At 41.3% G+C, this 27,919-nt stretch overlaps 1 protein-coding gene across 5 annotated transcripts; it reads right to left on the reverse strand.

Moving 5' to 3' along the window:
* Positions 1-29: 29 nt before the first annotated feature.
* On the reverse strand, positions 30-27,909 carry IRAK1 (interleukin 1 receptor associated kinase 1). 5 transcript variants are annotated; one of them, XM_081939804.1, is made up of 15 exons: positions 27,893-27,909; positions 27,386-27,555; positions 23,477-23,644; positions 19,365-19,526; positions 13,200-13,306; positions 11,332-11,499; positions 10,866-10,930; positions 10,520-10,634; positions 10,306-10,418; positions 9,044-9,248; positions 7,018-7,086; positions 6,709-6,927; positions 4,906-5,119; positions 2,617-2,739; positions 30-394 (listed from the first exon to the last, which is right to left on the reverse strand). In XM_081939804.1, the coding sequence occupies exons 2-15, from the start codon at positions 27,492-27,494 to the stop codon at positions 342-344; spliced, it is 1,890 nt and encodes a 629-aa protein (XP_081795930.1). In that variant the 5' UTR covers positions 27,495-27,555; positions 27,893-27,909; the 3' UTR covers positions 30-341. The 5 variants fall into 5 exon arrangements, with proteins under 5 accessions (XP_081795930.1, XP_081795931.1, XP_081795929.1 ...); XM_081939805.1 differs by lacking the exon at positions 27,893-27,909 and having other exon boundaries at positions 6,709-6,924; positions 27,386-27,746; XM_081939803.1 differs by lacking the exon at positions 27,893-27,909 and having other exon boundaries at positions 27,386-27,745.
* Between the last annotated feature and the right edge of the window lie 10 nt (positions 27,910-27,919).

Here is a 27,919-nt window from a genome sequence, read left to right on the forward strand (position 1 = left end):
TAAACTATATACTAAATGATACAACTTAAAATATATATAAAATGTTTTATTATCTATTCAGTGAAAGGGAGCATGTAGTGAGGAACTTGTACAACCATGAAAATCCACATCATAACCACTCCCACCCCACCAGTTTTGATTTCCATCCATAACTCCAATGAGGACTTCCATTTATGGCACATTGCTGGCCTGAAGCCAAATTCTACCAGAAACACGTGCCACACTGGTACCAACTAAGCAGGGAACAGGCTTGGTATCCAAAAAGGATAGCATGACCCCTGTAATTTGCAAAGTGCTGTCAGCGCTATGAGAACTTTGATCCCGTGTTTGTTGAATTCATGTCACTCAAATTCATCACTCTCTTCAGGTTCACGAGGTGGCTCAGCAATGCCGCCTGAAGGGGAGAAAGAAAAGAATCCCTGGTTTCAACTTCTCACAGAATAATTTTTTCCCAACTGCTCTTTATCCGCTAGCAGTTTCTCACTTGTCCCAAAACTGGAATACAGAAATTAGCACAATAGGACCATAGGTTGCCTTCAGTCCCTCTTTCCCAAAGCCACTCCAAGCCTAATATCCTGTAGCTGCGATTGAGAGTTAAAATCTAACACATCTGGAGAATACCCACGTGGGGAGTGAGTGACCTAATGACCAGATTACTACAGCTGCTGCAATGTGTCAAAAGAGCTTGGATTTAGTTACTTGGATGATTTTCTGCTGTATTGGATAAAGGACAGACATCCTCTGAAAATGATGACTTCCCACATTTGTTTATTTACTTAAAACATTTTTACCCAAGGGACTGTAAACAGAAATAAAACGTAACTATACAAATCCAATTTAATAGAAACTGGCTCAAAGCCCCTAAAAAGTATATTAACGGATCAAACAAACATGCCAGAATTCCATGCCAGAACTCCATCCGTATCCCAGTTCTAGTGCCTGGATAAAGAGCCAATTCTTCCAAAAGGCCAATGGGCGTGGCTATTTTTAATTCAGGGAGAAGGCTATACAACAGGAGAGGTGCTGTGACTGAGAAGGTATGTTTCCTGAGTCCCACCAGGTAATGCTTCACTGGGGAGACCTGGAGCAGACCCACTCTGCCAGATTGGTCTCATGAGTACATAGGGCTTTAAAGGTGACAACTTTTCGATGCCATTTGAAAGCCCATTGAGAGCCTATACAGGAGTGTTCCTTGGGGATAGGCATAGGCAGTATATATTTTGAACCAGCTAAACTTTCCAAGTAGGCAGCTCCACAGACTATGTCGCAATAGTCTAATCAGAAGGTGACTTAAGACATGAGTGACAGCCCAGTAAAGCTTATTAATATAGAAATGGGTGCAACTGATGCACTATGCTTCAACATTTTCTGATGGAAAACTTAGACATCAGCAAACTCCACAGGGTAAGCTGGGTAACAAAAACTTTTTGAGTGAAATCCTTGCTTATGCTAAAGAGGTAAGGAAATACAGCAATACATAATACATCACATAAACCAGGTAGTCGAGCTCAGAGTAAAATGGCAGGCCTGTTGCTTTTCCTCCTCATGGAATTCCTCACGTCTGCACTGCTTACAAGGCCTTTATTTCAGGGATCAGCAATAGCAGAAGTGAAGGAAATGTTTTAACCTGGGCATCTGTTGATGAATTTATTTTTCCCCCCAAGGTATTTTTCCCCCCTCAGTTCATTTGGGACCAGGAAAAATTAAATCTGGAAAAAAAGTAGTGAGTCATCATCAAATTTCTCTGATCACAACTATTAGGGCTGAACTGTGGGCATTAGTGAAATGGCAAGCTTGACTGTAAATAGGAAAAAGAAGCAGGCAAGAAGAATTGACTTTGTGACATACTTTGTACAAACAGGAGATCAGGTGGTAAATCACCTGTACTGTACCACTTTGGACTATATGGTCAGAATGCACATGATTAAACATACCTTCACATTCACCACCATGACTACTCCCAGGATATATACATTTTACTGCCTCTTTGTGTCCAGGAAAAAGCAAGTGACAATTTACTTCCATCCCAATGTTTTAGGTGAAGGGATTTTTTGGGGAGAACTAAAGCATTCTGAGGGACACGGTATATATTCAACATGAAAATTCAGATGTCAGAGCAGAGATTAAAATGGAGCCATTGTTTCTACAGAGGGTTTATATATTTGAAGTAAGCAGCTTATGCAGAGCAAGTCAGGAATGTCACACCTGATGCTCCTATTGTATGGCTTTCCTACACGAAAAAAAGGACTATTTGTCCAAACTTACCTGCAATGTATAAAGTCACAGTATTTTAAGGATATGAACCATCATGACATGTTCTATTCAGATTTGTTTATGCAAGCTTCAGACAAAAGTAAGCTTGCTCTGGTTAGCAAATGTTTTCTTCTATTGATCTTAAAGCCTACTTAATTTTTTTGATTCTGACATGAAAATAAAGAGAGAATCGTTTTTGATACTTCTCTACTGAGCACAGTGATTGATGAAGTGAAACTGAACAAAGACGATTGGAACTGAACTCCCCTTCTTGAAATGCCACTCCCTAATTTAACAGAACCAGTTTGGAGACTGGACAGTGCCACCTCCAGCTGCACAGCATTACAGAGGTGGAGCTGTTACCTTCTCCTGAAGGTGTAGAGGCAAGCACATCCAGGCTGTCAAGCTCCCCCACGTTATAGCGTGCCAGCCGTTCCATCAAGCGCCTCCTTGCTGGGTTGATGACAATCTGAGGAGCAGAGTTACCTGCAGAAAGAAAAGAGACCATCACTAAGTGACAGCCTACCTGGATCATCAAATGGAGGCCCTTAACAGAAGAGCTGGATTAGTGTCTATCTCTTATCCTCCAGATAAGAATCACAACTAGATGAGCTAATTCTTCTTTACTGTAAAGCTATAGTGACAGAATCTTGCAAGTATGAAAGTGCAGTCTTCTCCATACCCCCACCTCCTTTACAGCCCGAGAAACAAGACAGGGTATCTTCTGAGCCTTTTGCCCCATCCAACTATCCAAATGCAGGCTGCGCTGTCTCTTATCTGGCAGTTCCCTTGGCAGCATCTCTGTGCCCAGGGTCTCAAGGCCTTTCCCTCAGTATCATTCCGATTGGCAACATTGTCATTTAGCTGTTCTCCAGCTGTTCTTTAGCTGGATATTTTCGGTGCCAGATGAAGCAACCTTTACATTTTGAGCTTCTTAAAAGGCACCTTGGTTGCAGCACTGCTTTTAACTTGTACCTTTTAAGTACCTTCACTCCTACTTCAATGCGTTTGTATTGCTATCCTATTAAAGCTGTTAAGTCTTACTGAGCACATACATTGAAATAAAATAAAAATAGCAAAAGATATAAAATGTTAAAATAAGGGTGCCTGAAAGTTACCAGATATAGGGCTGGGTGGAGATGGCACAGAACAAGCAAGGAAGAAATGCATTTTTAAAAAGCTGCAGCCCAGCAGAACAACCAATGATTAAAACAAAATTGACCAAACAAGCTGTAAAACATCAGATGGACAGTCAAGTAATTAACACGGATGTGGAACAGCATTTAAAGCCATGTTAGGCCACAGCTCCAACTTCCTCCATATTAGTGATACACCAGAAGGCCACATCTTGCCAGGGGGTTTGAGGTGGGCATTTTCTTACCCAGCTGGAGACTCTAGAACAGTGATGGCTAACCTTTTTCGAAAGGTGTGCCAAAATTGTGTGTGTGCACGCTATTGCGTGCGCATGCGTATGCGTGCCCCACATGTGCATGCGTGCACGACCTCCCCCCATGCGTGTGTGTGTGTGTGTTCACCCTCCTCAGGCTCCAGAGGCTTTCCTGAAGGAAGTTCGGGAACGAACTTCTGGTTTGCTCACTGGGCCGTTTTTCACCCTCCCCAGACTTCAGGAAAGCCTCCGGAGCTAGAGAGGGCAAAAAATGGCCCAACTGGAAGTTCGGGAACAAAGTTCCAGTTGGCCTGTTGGGCCTGTTTTTTGCCCTCCCCAGGCTCCAGAGGCTTTCCTGAAGCCTGGGGAGGGTGAAAAATGGCCTCCCCGGCCCTTCCGGAAGGCTGAAAATTAGCTGGATGGTGCAAACATTGCACACCGGAGCTGAAGGCTGCTGTGCCAGCAAATATGGCTCCATGTGCCACCTGTGGCACTCGTGTCATAGGTTCACCATCACGGCTCTAGAAGCTGAAACTGGGAGTTTAATAAATAAGGTTTTGTGTCATATTGTATCTGATCTCAAAATACATTCCACAAATAACTGATTTAATGTTAGTGGAGGCCTACCTTCTTAATTGCATCATTCCTTCCATCTGACAGCAAAGCACAGGAGGGAAAATATTTCAGTCTATTACATTTACATGAACACGCTTGATGACCAAGTGCCCACAGTTGTTATTTTCATTTAAAAATAAACATTTGCAATTTCTGCCTATATTGCAAGCATTCATTGCACACCTGTACTTGTTGGAACAAGGAGACATTAAAAGTATTCCAAACAAATGCCTTCATTATTGAAGTCAGCTGATCCAATAAATGTGGTTGTTTCTCAACCATTTTTCTAATTAGAAAATATTTCATTATGCTTAATAAATACTTTAAATTTCCAACCTTAGTAACTTCCAGCTCTTTGGTGTTCAGCTCACTGGATTTCCCAAGCAGTGCAGCCATGCAGCCATTGCTGAAAATTCTGAGCTGAAGTCTATACATCTGGTAGTTGATAAACACGGCTTTAAATATATGGCTGTTATTTGCCGCAACATGGCCTTGATGATATACAATGTTGTTTGCTTATATTTGGCTTGTCATCTCGTGTGAACCCCACCCTTACAGCCTTTTTTGTTATCTGTTTAGCCGGCTGATCATTCTGTCTGGCAAAGCCTCTGAATGGAGTGGGAGAGAGAGATGTCTGCAGAATATCGTACCTAACTGACCAATAGACACACTTTCTCTGGTCACTCTTCTGTGGCTCAACAGTTTGGGATTGGCCTCTAGGCTTTCATCACTTTCCTCAGGTTCATTAAGAGGCCTGGATGAATAGTAGTCTTCTTGGGGTGTGTGAGGTTGCTGGGGAGGCAGTAATAAAGAGGCAGATTTCCCACAGAGGAGTAACTGTAGCCCCTCTAGCTCTTGATAGACCTGCAGGATAGGAAGAATAGTTACACACTATTGCTTCTTAGGAACACCATCTAGCAAATAAAAGAACTCACTCATTCTTCCATTTCCAAGGCAAAGCCACTGGGGCCGTATAAGCCAGCTCTTTTGAACAGGAAGCTCCATTCCCTCCCAAGCTCACTTAATGTCTGACAGGCAGCCTTACGATATGCCTGAAATACTGCAAACAATATAGTGAATATTCCAAGCCGATATTCCTTCCGTTATATTTATGGTAAATGGGGCACAAATAGCCATCAACAGACACTGCAGTGCCAGTAGGAAGCAACAGAAACTAGAGTGACTCCCATATAACTCGGCATTTATCCATTGTCGCTTCCCCATTTGCCATCATTAATTCTTTCCTTTTAAGGTTCATGCATTGGTCAGTTCCATAGAAGTGATACGGGCAGCTGCAAATGAAAACAGCACTCCATTGTGACAGTAGCAATATTCCATAGGAACGGAGTCATGCTGGACTGGAATTTGGATGTTGCTTCATTTTAACCCAACACCCTTAATCAATGGTCATGTTAGCTGAGAATGAAACGTAGCAACATCTGGAAGACCAATGGTTCTCCCTTCCTGGATCCTTCTAGTTGCTGGTCCTATGGAATGGGTATCAATAGCTGACAAAATAAACTTTACAAAAACAATGGAGGGAAGGATAAGCAGTGGGTGGTGTGTGTGTGTGTGTGTGTGTCCTTTCTCTCCATGATGAATATGCCATCCCTCTTTTATTTATACTATATGGCCATCCGAGAAACATCAGCCAATAAAAGAGACAGATGTTTCTATTCATATATAATGAAATCAAATCGGTTGGAAAATATCTGAAAAAACTACAGGTTTTTTAAATCATCTCCCACTGAGTTGTTTAGTTCTCCCACTGAGGGTAAATAGAAGCATTTTTATTATCGCTAAATGGTTTCTAGACATCGATAATTATTTCTCAGTGACTCATTCACGTCAGGGCCAACTTGGGATAATGTTTAACAGTGCTTATAATGATCTGGGTGAGTCAAATGATTTATAATCCTCTCCTTAGATCTTAAGACAAGTAAGGGTTTGCATTTGCATGCAAAAATCAGATCAAAAAAAAATTTTTTTTTGGGGGGGGGGGGAGAGGAACCATACTTTTCTGATGCCAACCAACTGATATGAACCTCCAGGTATAAGCTTTGTCTGGAATATTTCTAAAATTTCCACTTTCTAAGTACACAGAAGGGCACACCAGGCACAGATATAGGCAGGGCTATGGAGATGGTCACAGAAAGGGATTTAAAAGAGAAGGGGGTAGGAAACACTACTGTGAATGTATGTATTTATACACATACACTTTCTTTATGATGCTGCTGTGAAACAACAGCATAAAGCAAAGTCAGTATATGTGAAAAGAGAACAGATTCAGAAGGTAGCATACACAAAGCATGCATGATTGTGCCAGATATTCATGGATGTTCAAAATTCTTCCTGACTCTATGAAACAAAGGCTTAAAGTTAAAAACTTTGTTAAAGCAAAGCAAATTCCAGATTTCTTCACAGAGGAAGAAATCAAATGTTTGTTCTCTTACTTCAGCCATTGAAGGGCGGCGCTTGGCTCGCGGGTGGAGACAGCAACAAGCCAACTTTCCTAGTGTTTTGCCCAGTTGCTCTGGACAGGGGCCAGACCGGAGGTCTACGTGCTTTTGGTAGAGATGACTGCCAAGCTGAGCTGCTTTGGTATGACTGGAAGAAGTTGTGTCCGTTGACCGTTGGGCTTCTTGCTCCTCTTCATCACTTACCAGATCCTTCTGAAAGCGCAAACATAGACAAGCAATCGTAAAAAGTCAAGCTTCATGTTACATAATTAATTAGCATAAGATAAGATAAGAATTGCTCACTAAGTACTTGCTGTGTCCACGAGAATCTACTTCCATGGGTCGTCTCCCAGTCAAGAGTTCTAGAAGAACCTGTCAGGGATGAAGAAAGATTATTTTGAACTATGAGAGAAACAGATAAAATACTACTAAAATGGGTGTTTTGTTCTTTCCTCATATTTCAGTACAGGCAGCCAGGTGACCAGAACACAAAATTTCATTATAGGAATAGGTCACCCTAGGATAAAGCTGAATAGATTTATTACAAAGGACCTTTTTGTGTCAAGTTTTCCAACCAGACTTTTTTTTGTAATAACTCAGGGATCATTATTATTTCCAGCTAAGCTTTGATTCAACTCCTCTGAAAGTCAGACTCTATTTTCCCCAGAACTAAAAGCAAACAATATTAGGTTCTGGCAGGATTTTCCCTCCTGCCTTTTAATAGAATATAGCTTTATTGCGTACAGTTTGCAGCCTTTGAAGGCTCTCAATCCTAATAATAATGCAAACTTTATAATGTGTATTAACTAATAGCCATAAAAATCAACATTAAAATGTCATAATTATAAATGGATAGCAGGGTTCATTGCAATCCATCTGGTCAAATCAAATGCAATTTATGTTGCGATTACTATTATTATATACAATACCAAGTCTGAATCCCTTAATGATGTATAAAATGCCCCAAATCTTTTAAGTCGAAATCTAAATCAATTATAAAATATAATTACGTAAGTATTTTGGCCATGACAAACCATGCATCACGTAGCTGAAGTAAAAAAAGTTTGTCCATTAATTTAAACAATCCCCAAAATAGTATTTCCCCCCCTGACATGTTGAGTCAGAATGTATAATGCGATACTTACTTAGGTTTGCATATAATGGACAAATAAAATTACAAATTTCTTTTAATTGCACCCAAATCATCTTGAGTTGCCCAGAGAAAGAAGATGTTCTACCAAAACCAGAAGCAACTTCCTGGCCATTATTGGATGGTTTTAATAGACAGACCCTATGACAGTTATGTGAATATGAAAGCTATCTTAAGAGAATAACCCTCTGAATTGTTTAAAGCAGGGGTCGGCAACCTTAAACACTCAAAGAGCCATTTGGACCTGTTTTCCAAAGAAAACAAAACCCCGGGAGCCACAAATCCCTTCCCATGCCTGACTATTTCCTGAGCGGCTACAAAACTAGCATATGTAATTGAATTAAACACTTTGTTTTCTTCTGAAACTTTTCTTTTCTTGGATTTATCCAGGGTTGGCCTACCGGGAGTCGAAAAGTCAGCGGGTGTCGCACATTGGTGGTTGTGATATATATTTTGAGCAACAGGGAGCCACGGCAGAGGGATGAAAGAGCCATACACGGCTCCAGAGCCACAGGTTGCTGACCCCTGGTTTATATCCCCCTCAGAAGGCGAAGCTGAACTCAGCATGTTCCCTCGAATCATCAATTGTTTAACGTATTATCTGGGAAGATGGCGGACTACACATTCTAAGCAGGTAGAATACACCTGATGAATGTTATAGAAATGAATACAGGTTGTTGAACAAATGAACTTAGAATTGCCCTTCACTCGTATGACATATCCTGTCTTCATCATACTTCATTTATTTGAAATACAAGTAGTTTTCAACTTACATCCATTCATTTAGTGACCGTTCAAAGTTACAGTGGCACTGAAAAAGTGACTTAGTCCTCACGCTTAGGACCGTCACAACATCCCCATGGTCATGTGATCTTAATTCAGGTCCCTGGCAACTAGCATGTATTTATAAGAGATGCACCATCCTGTGGTCATGTGATTGTCTTTTGTGAGTTTCCCAGCCAGCTTCCAACAAGCAAAGTCAATGGGGGGAAGCCTGATTCATTTAACAACTGCACAATTTCTCCAGCACAGTGCTCTGCTTAACAACTGTAGCAAAAAGGTTGTAAAATTGGGGGCAACTCACTGAAAAACTGTCTCGCTTAGCAACAGAAATTCTGGTCCCAATTGTGGTCATAAATCAAGATCCACCTGTAACATTCCTGTTCCCACATTACTCACCACACCAAAGCTGAATATATCAATAGCAGTAGAAAGCATCCCAGTCCGGACGTATTCAGGAGGTAGATAGGCCAGTGTACCCCTCACAGTCTGGGTCTGGCCCAGTGAACTGCTTATTCCTCCCTGCTTTGGTCGGCGGCTGAACCGTGCCAATCCAAAATCAGCCAGCCGTGGATTGAGTGCTGCATCCAAAAGGATGTTAGAGCTGTGTAAGACAGGAAAAGAAGGTTTTGTCACTTGTTGATGTTGCCTAGTTTGGTAATGAAATGTCTGCAAGAAAACCACCCAGGACCTCACAATTCCTTCTCAAACTCCCATATGTAATAAGCATGACCCGGGAACAGCTCTCCTCCAAATTTTCACCTTGTTGTTTGGAGACTCAACACTTGAAGACTCAGTGTTACCCTCAAATACCAGTTACAGGGGAAAGGAATATGCATCCTATCTGTCCCAGAAGCATTTGGTTGACTATGATGAAAAACAAAACCCTGGACTGACTAGAGGAATCATTATGAAAACAAGAGAAATCAAGACATCAAAAGATGCACACAGCTTAATGGATGAGAACAGACATTCCTTCTGAATCAGTTATTTTGTCCTGGAAACCACTAATTTCAGATTTGCTTCAATTTGCTTTACTCTTCCCAATACAGTGATCATGGAATTAGAGAGCTCCTTGAACTAGACACTACTCCAATAGATCCAGAAAAAGCATATACATAACATAAATCACATAAAAATTGGCATTTCATCAATGACCAAGGCATTTCAGAATTTTGTTAATCACAATTCTCTGCAGCTCCAGTCAGTCTGGCCAATGGTGTGAAATGTTAGGAATTGGAATTTAGTAATGCGAAACATCATACGTTTCTCAGTCCAGCTACTATTGTGATTGCACAATATTCATTGTCTATTTTTATTCTCTCTTGCATAATCCTAACCCTTACCTTAACCTCCACCACCCCCACCCTCACCCCATAGAAGGTAACAGAAGGTAAAGAGTTGTTAAACATCTCTCCCCTCACCCAAAAAGCAGATATTCTCATATTTAAATGAAAACAATGCATTAGTTATGTTTACATCTCATTCTAGGACAGTGTTTCTCAAACTTGGCGACTTTAAGTCCTGTGGACTTCAACTCCCAGAATCCCCCAGCCAGCATAGCTGGCTGGGGAATTCTGGGAGTTGAAGTCCACAGGACTTAAAGTCGCCAAGTTTGAGAAACACTGTTCTAGGAGATGAGTTCCCCTCCGTCCTCTTACCTCTTTACATCTCCGTGGATAAGGCTAGGGGAGTCACTGTGCAGAAACTGAATAGCTCTGGCAGTGCCCAGAGCCACATGGAGTCGTTGTGTCCAGGAGAGGCAAGCATCAACCTAAGAAATTCAAAATAGATTCAAGGACAGGAGTGATCCTGAAGGACTTGTTTGCAAGAACAGACTACTTTTAAATAGAGAGGACAAATTCAGCTAGGTACCTGGCCATGTAAATGATCTTCCAAGGATCCCTTGGGCAGGAAGACGTAGACAAGGCAGAAACATCCCTGTTCAGCACAACATCCAGCAAACTCTACAATGTTAGGATGGCGAAACCTAAGTTACAAGTGAGACAATATTAAACAACGGTAGTTCCAACACAACCCACCCTTGTTCCCATGATTCTCTAGCACTGCCTTCTCCAATTTGGCACCCCCACCCACCCCTAATATGCTGGGTTTGGGGAGATGAAATCCAACACATCAGAAGGACACCAGAAAAAAACCCCAACCTGTTATTTCATTTCTGGGATCCCACAGTACATCCAAAATAAACTTTGGTTCTTACCGGGAAAGTTTTTCCACTTCCGTGACAAAACTATTCTTTATTATAGTCCAGTCCAGTTCTGCTTCCTGTCAGTTAGTTTAAGGGAGATTTTTAAAAAAGGAAGGAAGATATATAAGTCATCGTTAGCTGGACTAAGTGAAAAAGAATTCTGAGGGGTACAAAGTAGCAGGCTCAGCAACTAAGGATCAAAGGTATATGAAAAACACAGCCGTGTCACACTGAAGGGTGACTAGATCTGTTTTGGCCTATCTCCACGGCTATCACACCCTTGGGCTGCAAAGAGCTCACGCCCAATCTTATTTTTAGAGGAAGGTCTATTAGAGGTGCAGGAGCCAAGTCTAAGAAATTTTCCAGTTCATCGTTCCATGGATTAGTTGAGAGTGGAAATGAAAATGAAAAGCCAGTGGAAATGAACATAAAATGAAAAAGTGTGAGCATTATGAGTTGTAAGACTGACTGGAAATACCTCCTTGAGCCGTTTCACAGCATAGACAGTGTTGCGTAATCGGGCCTGGTAGACGCAGCCGAAACCTCCTTCACCAATCTTGAGATGGTCAGAGAAGTCGTCTGTAGCTTGGCGCAACTCTTCTAACTGCCACTCGAAAGGGCACGTGGAGGGCAGAGATTCAAGGCCCTAGAACAGGGTGGGCAGACATACCATAAACAGAACAAAAGGGCATCCCTTCTCTCCAAAACACAATAACTCTGAAGCATAAGCATTTTAATCAGGAGAGAATTTAATCTTCTCTGGCTGCTGATTTCTTCTCCCCCTCAAATGAAGAAATCGAAGCAGCAAGCTTTCGATGATCAAAAAGTCATGTCTGCTTCAGGTCAGTTGGAAGTAAGTTAGCGTAGTAAAAAGCAGCCTCAGAGAAACTCTAATCCTGGTTCCAGATAAACAAAATGAAAGCGATTAAATGAAGATACTTAAAAATGTACACTGAAGCTTCAAGTGAGTAAGGAAAAGATAGAAAATGAATAGAAAAGAAAGGCAAAACACTGAAAGGTGAAAATACTTTTTAATACAAGCAAAGTTTAGTGACTCTTCCAAAATCCTAAAAAGTAGATTTATGTTATATTCATAAACATTAAGCTAGGGAAAATGAATAAGCATGCCAAACACCACAAAGTCTTTATGACAGAAATTCCTGATTTCTAAACCAGGAACCTTGATTTAGGGGTCAGACTCTTAGACACCTGTTCAAAGTTAAGGATATACTGTACATGTTGGAAGAATTAGAAAATTAGAAACGAATGGGATTAAGGTATAGGTAGTCCTCGTTTAACAACTACTCATTATGTAACCATTCAAAGTAATGGTTGAACGAAACACTGAATAAATGTATTCACAACCAGTCCTGGAAATTCTGGCCATCCCAGCATCTCCATGGTCACATGATATCTATCTGTGACCTTCCCTGATGGTTTCTCATAAGCAAAAATCCAGGAGGGAAGGTTATAAGACACTCTGCTAAGTTGCTCGCACTCCCCCCCCCCGTTAGAAACCATCCCAGGCTCTGCTGCGCTTGTACCACAGGGCCAGCAATGCACCCTTCCCCTGGTACATCTTCCCTTACTCAACAGCAACTTTTATTTGCTGCTGGTATGTGAGCTCCCTGGGATTGTTTTAACAACCTGTGACAATGGGACGGGCCAAGATTGCCATCGCTAAGTGATGCAGAGATGTGATGTTGTGCTTTATGACAGCATCACTTAACATTGCAAATTCCAGTCTCAATTATCATTCTTAACCGTGGACTACCTGTACAGCATACAGGCAACCAGAAGAAGGGAGAAAATACTGATATAACAACAGGAGAAGAACTTTAACAAAATGATGGACATGGGTCTTCGTATAGTTAAAACCAAAGAGAAATAACTTCGGTAATGGCAAAACTGTGGCAGTAAAGAGAAATTAAGTACTAGCATCAGTGCAGAATGCAAAAGGACACAAGAAGGGGAGGGCGTGTTCAGGGACCTAAAGCAGAGCCATAAGCAACCTCAAAAAACAATGAGAAAGGAAGAACCATTATCTAAAAGATACTGAAAAACATATGATTGAAGAAAAGGTAGTCACATATGTCTTGAATATCTATGAAGGATACCGATTATGCCTGCTACACACAATTAGACACAAAACAAACTTGTTATAAAAAAACACAGAACAAATCATTGTAGCTCACAGGAAATTCTAAACATCTGCTATTACCATAAACAACCAAACATTAAAGTTCCACTAACTTTTGCCCACATCATAGTTTCTCTTATATTGGCCATTATCTCTTCTGACTACACAATGAATAGTGTATCAAGCAAGCAGAATGCAGTCTATACCTGTGGGTCACTCTGTGTAGGAGGCAATGGTAGGGTGTTGGAGGCTACACTGCTGAAACGGCTCCTTGGATTGGAGACTCTTGAAGGGAGCTGAGGATTGGAGTGATCTGATTGTCCAAGAAATAAGAGGGAATACAGTTACAATCAAGATTCAAAACAGCCCTAGTACTCCTAGCCCATTCACCTCTTTGAGATGTTCTGGTGAGACTAGAATATGCATAGAGACAAAGTGAAACATGAAACATGAAAGAGGAAGGGGAGGCACTACATTAGTGTGGCATTACGAATATACAGGAAATGATTTATTTTAAGAAACTCATGAGCATTTCATTCTAGCAATGCATGTTGCATCAGACATCCCTTTGAAATTGGTTTTCTCTATCCTAAGACAGATGTTCTAGAAGGAAGTAGAAGGTGATTTAGTAAAGTACTCATGAAGTTCTCACTTTCGTTTGAAAGAAGACAGTTAGCAGCCTTCAAGACTGCCATACCAAGTTTTACAGCAAACGAAACTTCATAAGCATCTTTACACTGGGTGTGCATTTGAAGCTTTCAGGGAGCTCAGTGGCTCCCTTGGCTAATTTTTTTATGGTTTTCCACAATTTACAGAAATACAATTAGGGAGAGGAGGAAGACAAGCATGCAAACTTTATTCAAGATCCCAAGCTGATTTTCCTGGTGACAAATTTTGTTTGCTTTTGCCTATAGGTTTTAATATTCTGCACTGCACAGCACAGTTCTGCTCATTAAAGGTAAATGTAAAGAAAGGTTCCCCTAGCGCATATGTGCTTGTCGTTTCCAACTCTAGGGTGCGGTGCTCATTTCCATTTCTAAGCCGAAGAGCCGGCGCTCTCCGAAGACGTCTCTGTGGTCATGTGGCTGGCATGACTAAACACCGAAGGCGCACGGAACGCTGTTACCTTCCCCTCAAAGTGTTCCCTATATTTCTACTTGCATTTTTACATGCTTTCGAACTGTTAGGTTGGCAGAAGCTGGGACAAGTAATGGGAGCTCACTCTGTTACACGGTGCTAGGGATTCGAACTGCCAAACTTCTGATCGACAAGCCAAGTCCTTGCTCATTAGGAGCTTGCTACACCTAGGAGCTTCTAATGCCGAAACCAGCAAAACAATTTCCTCCTGTTATTAATTAACCATCTTAAATACATCAGAATGATCTCTCTCTCTTCTCCCTCCTTCCCTCTCCTCACTGACCGTATTAATACCAAGCCAAATAAACTTGGTGAAAGATCAGGGCTTCCACCTCTGGCAAGGAGGGATATACTTCCTACTTATAGGCCAGATACATCTCCCATTGAATTAAGTCCATCTGACTCCCATCTTGGGGAGAGAATTTCCTATTTTCTCAGCCAGGAAAAAAAATCAACAATAGCTTTTTGTAACCAAAGACCCTTCAGAGGTATTCAAACTAAAGTCCCAGAATTCCCAGACAGCACAAATAGTATCAAGTTTAGAGAAACTGTCAAGGGACCAAACCACAAAGTACATGCGGAACTTTGGAACCTGGTACCCTCTTTGCCACATTTTTTTCCAATACATTTTTCAACTTCTTCACTTCCAGGAAAGAGGAGGAGGAGGGAGGGGATTAAACATATTCATTCCCTCCCCCCTCCCAGTTTAATGGTTTCCCCCCTCAGGATTTCAAGCAATCATTTCAATTTGCACTTTTAAAAACAGCAGAGGTGGTGGGAAATAGGTCAATTTACCATATTTTTCGGAGTATAAGACGCACCTTTTTTCCTCAAAAAAGAGGCTGAAAATCTGGGTGTGTCTTATACACTGAATACAGCATTTGTTGCCTCCCGAAGCCCCACCCCTTCACCAAAATGGCCGTGCATACCCTTATGGACGCTTTCAGAGAGCTCCTGGGGCCTGGGGAGGGCAGAAATGTGCAAAAAGCAGGTCATTTTCCCCCCCAGCCCCCAGCAGTACTCTATAACCCTCCATAATGCTATGCATGCAATTTTTTTGACGAAAAATGGGCCCATTTTCGTGAAAAACAAGCCGCTTTTTGCTCATTTTTGCCCCCCCCCCCATGAGTACTCTGCAAGTCCCCCCCAAGGCTATTCATGCCTTTAAAAAAAAAACAGGCCCTTTTTCGCAAAAAATGGGCCGTTTTGGGGAGGTTTGCAGTGCAAATTTTTTTTTTTCCTTTTGGAAAGCTCTTTAACTGATTGATGAGAATTAAATTGATCAAGTGCTGTGCCAGCAGAAACAAAGTCTTAGATGCTGCAGATTGTCAGCGATTTCCTTCTCCAGCACATTGATAAATACACCTGGAAACATCTACCTACCTACCTACCTACCTACCTACTCTCTCCCTCTCCCTACCTACCTACTGTATTTCTCTCTCTCTCTCTATTTCTATTTCTCTTTCTCTATCTCTCCCTCCCTACCTACACACACTCTCTCTCCCTACCGACTCTCTCTCTCTCTCTCTCTCTCTCTCTCTCTCTCTCTCTCTCTCTCCCTACCTACCTACCTACCTACCTACCTACCGTATTTCTCTCTCCCTCTCCAACCCTCTATCTACCTACCTACTTTTTTAAAAAATTTGCCTCTTCAAAACCTTGGTGTCTTATACTCCGAAAAATGCAGTAAGTGAAATTCAGCTTCCTCAGAAACACTGCATCACTTATGTGGATTATTGCAACAACTATTGGGAAGCCTACATTTTTCAGAAATGATTTGACAAATTCCTTGACTTTTACAAAGGCTCTCTCTACAATGAGTAAAAATGCTGAATCATAGACAGAGTCTGCCTACATTATCTTTTAAAGACAGAACTGGGTAATCGGGCTTCTCGCACTAGTTAAAATGTGCATGAATGGGCTGGAAGTTGAAAGACACAGTAATCGCAAACAAAAAGTGATACATTTTTTTACAAAAGTGATAATTCAAAAATGTACATTAGCAATTTTTCACCATACATATTTTGAAAATTACAATTTCTACATAATAAAATAAGGTAGTCTCGTAAGCAACAAGATAGTTTTATTTATTAATCTATTTTCATCTGTAGTTTATTTTACCTTCCATAGGGTAGTTCAGTAATCCAGCCAACACCAAATCCCAAATGATATAAAACAATTAAAGCCCAGTTAATTTTAGCAATGAAAATTCAAATATTTCAAGCACTAAAGACCTCACAAAAAGTGAGGTCACTCCTGGGGCTATGCAGTGCTCCAAGTTTCCAAAAGGTGACTGGGAAAGTATGGAGGCTCACCTGTCACACCTATCAACATGCCTTAAATGAGAAGTGTATTTTCCTACAGATTCTTTGAGGAGTTGCCAACAGATACCATATGAGAGCACCTGAATGCTCTAAATCACTTTTCCTCATTTGAATCTGGATCACTGTGTAACCCTAGTCTTTACTCCCTTGTAAAAGACAGAGACTGTAAAGGCTAAAGTACTTATGGGAACACCTGGAGGAGTCCATATATCTCTATTTTGAGAGCTGCACTGGTTTCCAGGTGCAATTCAAGGCGCTGGTTGTTAATTTTAAAGCTTTGCATGACTCAAGGCTTGGATGTCTATGGGGACAAATCTCTCATCTGCCTTGTAAGAGATAGTGTAGCAGGTTCCTTATGCTGTCCACTTAATTACAGACACCCCCTAGAAGGGGCCACGGAGCACACTTTTTAATTTGCTACAACCTGCTCTGAAATAGCATTGTCCTCTCAGACATTCAGACGGTCCCCCTTCCTCCTGCTGTTCAGGATCTTCTGATCTTCAGAAAGATGGTGAAGAACAAACTATTCTATCAAGCCTTAAGGTCATTGTGACAATTCCTCTGGATTAGCAAGCACTGTAGTTGTGTTTTTGGAATGTGAATGTTTGACAGTGCACAGAATTGTTCATAGTCCGTGCTTTTGGTTTTGACTATTATGTGTTATTAACCCAAATTAAGGATTTGGGGAGTTCTATATTGCTGAGAGTTAGTTCACTGGAGTGGCGTATAAAGCAAGAGAGCCGACAAACAAACGAATGAATATAGCTACCAAGAAGTGCATTCCAAAATTTGGGAATAAGGCAAAGAATTATCTTGTTCACCAAATCCACATTTGATAATGTAAATGAGGAAACTCAAAAGTTCAAACATCATTATTACAAAGCTCTCCAGATTGAGCAAATTCAATCTAAATGTTTGAGAAGAGTTATTTCCCAGACTGAGCAAATCCATAATCCATCAAGTTAAACAAGGAGCGGTAAAAAAAATTCCCATGTCAAAGTTGAGAACTTCTACATAGCCTTTGTCTTACCATCTCACCAGTGGGAAGCTCATGAATTTGTTCTTATTTCCATTTTAAAATGTAGATTGTAAAGTCTTAAGAAAATGTATAAACATTTACAAACATAATCTACACTGATAGCATCAACCAAATCACTGAAAAAGAGAGACTTATTAACAGCCACTTATTTGGAACAAACATGAAATGAACAAACTGTGAAAAGGTCTGCAAATAATTCTGGTATGGATGAGCTTATGTTCCCTCCTGGCTCACTACCTGCTCTGTGTTACTCTGCTGACCGGTAAGAGTCCCAAACACCTTTACTTTATTTCTTTCCAACATTCTGATGGGTTGGAAAGTATATAATCCTATTAGGCTTTTTAGAGTCTGCATACTATTTTTTTTAAAAATAAATCACTCCAGGCAATTCAAAAGAGCAAATACGAACATAAAAAACCCAGAAATTGTAAATACATACCTAAGCAAATATAATCAAAAGTAAATATACTTACATTTCAGATTCACTCAAGAAAGGAAACTATTAAACATTTTACGCAGTGTAAACCTGAGCCACAACAATAAAACCTCATATAAAATCTGTTCAGGTGCAGGGGGGGGTGGAGTTATTCTCTCAGAGATGTAGGGCATCTATCAAGAACCCAGAGCAGGAAGGGGAGGGGCGCTATGGTTAATTGAGGCATTGTAACATTGTTCAGAGATGCTGTTCTATAAAACGTAGTTGCAAAGCCTTCCTTGTTAGCATGTGCTCTAACAGTTGAGCTGTTGCTAGTCTAACAACCACCCTGCCGCGTAAGACACTTTATTAAAATAGCTTTACCATGCTTTTCTAATAAAAATGCTAAATGTGGCAAACCAGCTGGATACAATGCCAGGAGAAATAAAGCTGAAAAAGTGAGGAAATTTTTACTTCTTTACTTGTGCTAAAGTTTAAAGTAGAAAGTAAAAATGTATGCTTCCTGAGGCCACAGTACAGATGAAAATTGCATTGTTACAGTTGTTTCTATGACAAGAATTGTAGATGGGGAGAGGAATGAGAATTGCTGGCCTTATGATATCTTTCATTGTCAAACCTTTAGTCATAAAACCTCAATATATTCATGCACTCTCCTTTCAGTTACTTTTCATAACTGCAAAAAGAGAACATAGCTGAAGAAGAATCACAGAAATATCTGTAAGAAAAATCACAGAGAATGGCAAGAAGAATGATCAAAAGGAATGAAATCACTTCTTTAGGAGGAACAGATCCTCCTCAAAATCACTGGGCGGAGGAAGTGTGACTATTTTAAAAATACAATTACTTTCTGTCTGGTAGAAGAATTTGGAATCATAATTGACATGTTCAGAAATTAACAAGAGGGAACTTCCTGCTCCACCAATGTGTAATAAAATTGGCTTAGATTAACTTTCTAAAAAGCATTTGACCATTTGATCAAGAACTAGACTTGTCATCATCTGTAAACTGTGAAAGCAAATTAGAATACAGTTATTCAAATGTTAATAGATTTCTATATGCTAGATTCTTGTTCCACTTTCTTCTCGTGTACTCTGAAATTTTATCAGGCACATCTTCATAGTTTTAAAAGATACCTGGAGAAATTATTAAGAAGTTGAATTTTGTGACCAATGCCAATTTCTGCACTGCACAATCAGTGCTTAGAATACATGCATTGCTGAGGAGACTCTGAGTAGGTGAAACTTGTGCTCTCGATTCATTCCGTAAGCCCAAATGCTGTTCAGTTTTATGAAATGAGGGCTTCGTGAAATAGAAAACATTTCATGCTTCAAATGTCTGAGGAAAGTTGTCCCTGAACAACCCCACTGGGCAGGAAAACAAATGATATTTTTCTTCCTACAAATTCCAGGAGCAACGGCACACATGCAGCTTGTACCTGGTTCAGGTGGGGAGGGTTTTTGGGGGGGTTCCCACATTGTTGTACTGATGTTGCAGCTGCCCGCGCCACCTGGGTCTGGAGCAGGTGGGGGTTTAGGAGAAGTAGACGGCTTTTGAGAAGACACTGGACTGGCCTTCTGGGAACATGGCAACCGATGTACTGTAAGAAGAAGAATGGAGAAAAGAAGAATTAAATACTAGTTCATAGATAACTCTGGTTACTGTAGTTCTGTACCCAACTAGTATGCTTTATAAACTATGTGCCTTATCTTAGAATATTATCCAAGCCCAATGATTAGCTGCTTAACCAACAATTAATTAAACCATGGTTTAGCAATCATGCAAATTAGCTGCTCTTCTTCCATGTTTTCCCGAAAATAAGACATGCCCTGCTAATAAGCCCAATTGGGCTTTTCAGAGCATGCATCATAATAAGCCCTCCCCCGAAAATAAGCCCGCCCTAACTATTTAAGCGCATGCGCAACCAGTCCCCGCCATTACCACTGTACCACCTACCGGTACAGCTTGCGGGCCAAAAGAGGGCTCGCCGCAAAAACAACAGCAGGAGAAGCAAAATGCTTCCACCTCCCGCCCTTCCCTCCCACGCAAAAAGAGCCCGCTGCAAAAACAGCAGCAGGTGAAGCAAAGTGCTTCCACTCCCTGCCCTTCCCTCCCGCGCAAAAAGAGCCTGCCGCAAAAACAGCAGGCCAGCAATGCGATCACCCCCCCCCCACCTGTTCCTTCTCACGTAAAAAAACACCATCCACCCCAATGGTAAAGGCAGTCTGCCTGGTTCCCTTCCCCCGTCCCTTTAGCGAGGGGTGTCAGGTGTGGGGGAGAAGCGAGGCGCGCCTCTTACTTTTCCAGGTCCGTTGCGTTCACCCATTGAATCCCCCTGTAAATGGGCGAAAGGGCGAGGAATGCAAGGGACCTGGAAAGGTAAGAGGCACACCTCACTGCCCAATACCGCCCATCTCGCCCCAATGGTAAAGGCAGCCTGCCTGGTTCCCTTCCCCGCTGTCCCTTTAGCGAGGGGTGGCAGGTAGGGGAGGGAAGAGCGAGACGTGCGTCCTAGCACTACCAGAGACTGACAGCTCTGCTGCGTTCCTCGCCCTTTCGCCCATTGAATCCCCTTGTAAAAAAAAACCTCGTGAGTTCAACTCATGAGGTTTTTTTTACAAGGGCATTCAATGGGCGAAAGGGCGAGGAACGCAACGGACCTGGAAAGGTAGGAGGTGCGTCTCGCTTCTCCCCCCCACCTGACACCCCTCGCTAAAGGGATGGCGGGGAAGGGAACCAGGCAGGCTGCCTTTACCATTGGGGTGAGGTGGGCGGTGTTGGGCCGCGAAGCACGCCTCTTACCTTTCCAGCTCCGTCGCGTTCCTCACCCTTTCGCCCATTGAATCCCCTTGCAAAAAACACCTCACGAGTTGAACTCATGAGTTTTTTTTTTACAAGGGCATTCAATGGGCGAAAGGGCGAGGAACGCAATGGACCCGGAATGGTAAGAGGCTTGCCTCGCTTCTTCCCCTCCCCACCTGCCACCCCTCGCTAAAGGGACAGCGGGGAAGGGAACCAGGCAGCCTGCCTTTACCATTGGGGCAAGTAGGTGGTGGTGGGCCTTTCCAGCTCCGTCACGTTCCTCGCCATTATGTTCAGGGAAGCCCCTGGTAAAAAAAAACACCCTTCTAGCGATTTCAAGAAGTTTGATTGAACTCGTGAGGTTTTTTTTTTACCAGCCGCTTCTCTGAGCACAATGGCGAGGAACACGACGGAGCTGGAAAGGTAAAAGGCGCGCCTCGCTTCTCACCTGCTCCAGAAAATAATAAGCCTTCCCCTATAATAAGGCCAAGGCCATATTTCGTGGGGCAAAAGAAAATAAGACCCTGTCTTATTTTCGGGGAAACACGGTTTTTATAACGATACTTGCAACAAATCATTAAACACATTAGATCTAATGGGCAGGAGAAGTTATTGCTCCTAAAAATCCACTTGCTTACAGAAAGCCGAATCCCTATTACAGCCAGTTAGCAGACTCTAGAGGATTCTAGAGAATTGACAATGATCAGGATGAACAGTAGAGTTACTTGGACCAGTAAAGAAAAGCAGCACAAGAGGCCCTGGGCATTTGCAGCATTAGCTTCCTGTCACCTTTGGCTAAGGAACTGTATTTCTAGATTGTCTTGGAAGTTAGAGATGTTATGTACAGAAATGTTACATGGCTTCCTTTTCTCTACTGACCGGCTCACTTCAATAGATTGGCACATAACTTTAAAATGCTGCACACAAAGGTTTGTGCAAATGCTGTGTGCAGAAGTTTACATTTTTAAGACCAACTTAGAACTTTAGCCCAAGAGCTCTGGAAAACAGTAGGTTATGTGAATATAGCATAAGATAAAATTAACAAGCAATTTGGGGATCATAAAATATAAGTTAGTTCTTTCAGAACAGATTTATGTCTATCGGCATTCCTAGAAAAATTCTGTGATATTATTTGCGAAGAAAGTAATAGAAGCATTCTAGAATTTAAGTTTATATGGACATGCAGCATGTATGATGAACATATGACATTATCAACCGAAAGTGGCAGTACAACACTAACCAATACTGAAAAGCGATCCAGACTCACCCATATGTGTTTTATCTAAGCCTGTTTATTCAAATATGCTTGAGGTAAGAGTCAAAAGACTAGATAACAATTAAACTGAGTTCAGTAGAAAGATAAAGCAGAGATGTTTTGATTTTTTTTTTGGAAAACTATCTATGGAATGTCTAAAGGAATATGCAGGCGAACAATATATTTCTTATCAGGACCTGAAAAACTTTTTTTAAAAAAATTACTGATACAATTTTAAATTCTGAATTGAGATATTCTGACATTTTGCATATTTCATTGCTAACCTTTACTTGTTTTGTAGTTTTCAAATTATTTTTATATATACTGTGTTTTTGGATGATAAGACACCCCCCCCCCCCAAAAAAAGTGGGTGGAAATGTCTGTGTATCTTATAGAGCGAATATTGCAACAGGGAGGGGGGGTTGGTGCGGCATCGAACAGCTGTTCCAGGTGGCAGGGATTCCCGCCGCCATCGCCTATTGCCACCGGTTCACTGCCGATCGGCAGCAAACGGACGGCAGTGAATGTGCCGCGGCGGCAGCAAACAGGCTGCAGCAAACGTGCCGCAGCGGTGGCAAACGCACTGCAGCGAATGGGCTGCAGCAAACAGGCCACCGCCGTGGCGAACTGGCCAGATGAATACCGGATGGATGCTGAGAGGCAGAGGCAGAATTTTTTTTCTTGTTTTCCTCCCCAAAAGCTAAGTGTGTCTTGTAGTCCAGAGCATTTTATAGTCCGAAAAATATGGTAATTTTTCTCGTGGAAAAACAACTCATTTTTTATTTAACATGTTATAAATCATGAACTGCAAGTAGAATATAATAAAATCATGAAATGGAAATGTATCATTTAATGCATAATACATATAGTTCAGTGCCTCTACTTACACACACGTTTAAGAGATATTCTGAACAACTTACTGGAAAAGGCTAAGCTCCTTGAAGATGAGAAGTGAAAAATATCTAACTGCATGGGCTAATTATGATAGATTTTAAAAGAAAAAACACAATTGCCATTGGAGATACTGGGATTAAGGTCATTTGTCCTTGGGGTAGGAGAGATGGGAAAAGAGAAGATTTGCAAACATTTTGTTTATTTTTTTGTATCTCGCCTTTATTATTTTTACAAATAATCAAGGCAGCAAACATATCCAACACATTTTCCTCCACCTATTTTCTCCACAACAACCCTGTGAGGTGAGTTGGGCTGAGAGGAACTGGCCCAAGGTCACCCTACTGGCTTTCATGGCTAAGGTGGGACTTGAACTCACGGACTCCTGCCTTCCAGCCTGGTGTCTTAATCACAAGCTGCCTACAGTCACCTTGGAGGGATGGGCAGCATACAAGTTTGATTGATAAATAAAATGAAAAAAATAAACCACTAGGCCAAAATAGTTCTATGAAACCCAACTCAAAAAATTACTTGGGCAGATCTCTTTAATTCCGCCAGAGCTACCAACTTCATCTAAGCTGAAGGAGGCAGGAGGAAATCACCTGAAAGAATGATATCACGTGCCCGGTACAGTTGCAAATCATCGAGTATCTGAATTAAATCATCAACGTAGGCATTGCGATTCATCCAGGTCCACATAAGGTTGTGCGTCCGCCCATCCATCTTCTCATACAGCCGCAATTCAACCTGGTTTCGTACAATCCTGGAAGCTAGTGTGTAAGAGAGATAGGTCTGTTATCAACCACACATTTACTATCAAGGGTGTAACCTCACAATTAGCCTCATATATAACAGGCTTGACTATTGTGCTAGAATCTAGACTGAATGCTGATACATTACTATTAATATACTAGACAACCCGGGTCCTGTCGGATCATTATTTCAGAGATATTTCCTTCTATAAATAGAGAAACAGAATAATTGGGGAGGAGGGAGGGGCAAAAAATAGTGGGTGTAGGAGCAACTTCCAACTTCCTCCTGGCTTCACCACGGAGTTTCCTTGTGGGAATCTGATAGAGCGCATTGGGAAGCTTCCCTTCTATTTATAGGAGGCAGGTAAGTAGCTGCTGCTGAGTGGGGGAAGGGGCAAGAAATCAAGACTGGTTGGGAACACAACATTCACACAATGTTGGAAATGAAAATCATCCCCAGCAACAGTCAGTAGCACTGAAGCAGCCACAACTTTCCCAAATTCCATTCCCTAGAAGTCAAGTTTGTAATGTAAGTTAACCTGTTTGAGGTACCTTGGTTCAAAAGTTATTCCCTATGATACTCTATTTCACCCAGTTAAAGATCATATGAGAATTTTAGTAATATATAGATTCAATTGTCTTGTGAACAAAACGTAGCAATATCCATTTATATCTTGCATCCACTCTTTAGCTCTCTTTTCAATTCTAAGTGGATAATTGCTATGTATCTATAGTACAATCTGATTTTTTTGATCCAAACCAAAGAATCAATTAATGTTTCAGGAACCTCAAATATCTGGCCAGTAATCCACTTCCCAATTCACACTGGAAAGTTACCAGATCAGGGAAGGCTGACATAAGCAAAATGTTTCTATGCTATAGGATCTGAACACAAATATAGAAATTACCTCATATAACACTAAATTATTTATCCATTTATCTTTGCCTAACCTATTTTGATTCATGCTAGCTTCAGGAGTTTCTCTTTCTTATGTGTTCAGTTTTCTTTTAATGGAGATGTTAAGAACTCAATGTAGGAGTACTGTTGATTAAATTATGTTCTTCCTTTGCATATTTTACAAAGCAAGGCCACAAGCAACTTTTAATCAGCAGCTGTGGCACACAAGAAATGAGAAAGAAAACTGAAAGAATCATTTTCTTGTCTGTGACTAAACAATTAATTAATTAATTAATACAGCTGGCATTCAGTTCTTGGTTCATTTCATCATCAGACCTGCATTCATCTTTGGTTGATAAACACCTATTTGTTCAAGGAATTTAATAAACACGATTCAGTTTCTTCCTGTCTTGAATATGTCCAGGATCTGCCTGGTATTGCGTTTTGGGTATCAAGCACATAGCCAGTAACATAAGCTAATATATAGGAACTTAAATTGATACTAGATAAAAATGAACTGCCAAACCAGATATTCTTATGATTCTGTACTCCATTTTTACCATTCCCATCTTTATCAAGTAACATCACAAATGTGTATGTGTGTGTTTCATACTTCTAAACCACCCATCTCCCTCCTGAGTTGGAATAAAAATAATGGGCACATGTAGATTGCTCCCGACAGGCTCTTTCCTCCCATTGGCATTAAGTGGGAAGCTGACATATTGCAAAGCATCTTTACAACTTTTCTCTGATCCCATTGGCACTCCAGGAGGTAAAAAGAGAGTAGCAGTTGCCCAGTGCTGTATTTTAATGTATATCCAGAAAAATATCAAAGGTAAGTTGTGACAAAGAACATCATGTGAGACGGGGAGATAGTTGAGAACCTCACTTGTTTAACTAAGGGAGTATTTTGTGAGTTACCACACTTATTTCGATAGCCACTTTTGATATCAACTTTGTACTCTCAATATTTCATAAGTGCCCAGGGGCCTAACAAGATTGTTTTATTTCCTAAAGAACTCCATTCTGGAATTAGAATTTATACTTTTATTGTGGACATTCTCTCTGCCCCCACATTTTTTGTGTCATTTTATTTTAGTTACATTTAAGATTAGCCAATTGATTAGCCAACCAAAATTTACTTTTAAAGGTTGGAGTATAGCTGCCATTTACCCAAAGTATCGTCATCTTTGCACCAATAGGGAAGACAAATTGCACAGCTTGCGCTTGGAATCACTGACTTATTCAACTGTTATTATTGCAACCCAAATGCCACTGGGTTATCAGAAGTGACCACAACTGGTTGGGATTTTTAATATATGAAACTGAGCAGGGTTTCCTGTCAAAACCATAGGAAGTTTTTTACACAAAATTTGAATATGCATAGAAGGGAAAGAGAGATAAAATCTATCTTAGAGTGGAGGACAATTTGGTTTTGCTGTATATGTCTGATGGTTTACTGTCTGCTCTTCAGTAATGAATTTTAAAGCAATCTTTACTCCAAGATCATTTCAGCCATTCTTAGCTCTTCAAGCAATTGCATCTCCCTTTTTCTGGAGGATGGATGGAAATAAATTTCTCCTCTGTCAATCCTTCCCTCATTATAATTTTAGTGCACATTTTAAATCCTCAAATTAAGTTTTGGAAAGTCCCATCTCTACCCCATATTATATAGTATATTATTTCTGTTTCTGGGCCAATGGAAATAAGCCAATATGACTTCTGGCTAGATGAGAAACCATTTTGAGCTGTACCTCAGAGCCTCACAGTGATAGAAGTTATAATCTTTGGAAAATATTACACCATTCTTCATTTGCTGAGATCATGGTCCTAAGGATATTAGTGTGCCACTGGATTAGACTACATGGCCATTCCATTTAGCATCTTACTTCAAACATGGCTTGACATTTGTTCTAGAAAGCACCCAAACAGAATGTGTATGTAATATAACATGCTAGTTCCATTTAGATCTAACCTCTTTTAAAACCATATTATCTTCGAATAGCCCATAAATTTCCTATTTACTGTGAGAATAACTATTTCTTTTTTGTCTGTTCTCGCTCCACTACACTTAGAGTGAAATTTTGCTTCTACTAGTTAACAAAAAAAATTTTTTTTATCCCTTCCCATTATACCATTGATATGTATAGATATTCTTTTCTATGGATAAATACATAAACTTGGATATAAGACATATATGTATAAGAATTAAACTGTACTTTTGCTTAACTCTCTTCAGCCAGGGCTTTTCTCATTTGAAACACTTACGTAACTCAATACTGCTATTATTTCATTTTACCCATAGATATTTATTGTAAGGAAGAAACAAGAAAAGCCACAATCTCATGTATGAGAATTGGTAAGAGAAAGAAATGTGTCATCTTCTATGGCAGCCACTGAGAGACGTTCATTTTGGTTCCAATGGCAAAGAAATGTGTTTAACAAATAAACCAACTGAAGGAATTAAAAAAAAATCCTAGCCAAAAAAGCAACACAGAGACACACAGCATTTGAGAGGGGGAATCTATCTAAATGGATCCAGTGGTTCGGGGCAGATGATTTAGTGGTGTTCAGGTAGATGCCTTACACCAGAGATCCACCCACTCGAACCAAGCACGTCCATAGCCCAACAGAGTGGGCACAAACCTAGTTTTAAGCAAGGTAGGGTCGGGGGTACCATGGAGCGATATAAGCCGAGCCCAGGAATTTACCTGTGCTTTAAAAAGGGTAGACGGGGTAGAAGAGGAGGCCAAGCCCATATTCTGCCTACACTTACCATAGGCGCTTGCCCTTCCGCTTTACCCAAGGGACCCTTTCCCCTATCCTGGCTGGCCAGCGAGCCCCCCCCCCCGCCCACTTACCGAAACGCTCCCACTCGGCCCGGTCCAGCGCGTCCATGATTTCGTAGAACTTGCACATGACCGCGGGAGGCAAATCGTAAAGGAGCCGGGTCGATCCGGAACCGGCCATAACCCCCTGGTCTTCGCTATGACTACCGCCCTCCACTGCTCAGGCCAGGCCATAGGAGAGGCTGGACAAGGGGGAGGGGGAAAAAAGAAAGAAAAAGGGGGGTGAGAAAAGAAAAGGGGCTACTTCCCCTTTAAATAGCACTCAGGATGAGGAAGAAAAGGGTCGTTTCGGCAGGCTCCCGCTCATCCTCCTGCGCATGTGCCAATGGCAACGTGCATCTTCTCTCCAGGCGCGCCACCGTCATACGCAGAGCCGCCATCTTGGACGTGACGGGCGTCTTTGGACGTACCGGTTTGGGAATCCTTCTCTTTATGCACGCACTCCCTCCCTCCCTCCCTCCCCCTCCCCACCTGCTCCGAGTGATCATTTAGACTGGGACGTTTAAGGGTTTTACTTACGATGTACTCTTAGCTGTCGTGGCTTTC

Source organism: Natrix helvetica, assembly GCF_964273705.1.
Source record: "Natrix helvetica genome assembly, chromosome: 1".
Taxonomy (NCBI): Eukaryota; Metazoa; Chordata; class Lepidosauria; order Squamata; family Natricidae; genus Natrix; species Natrix helvetica.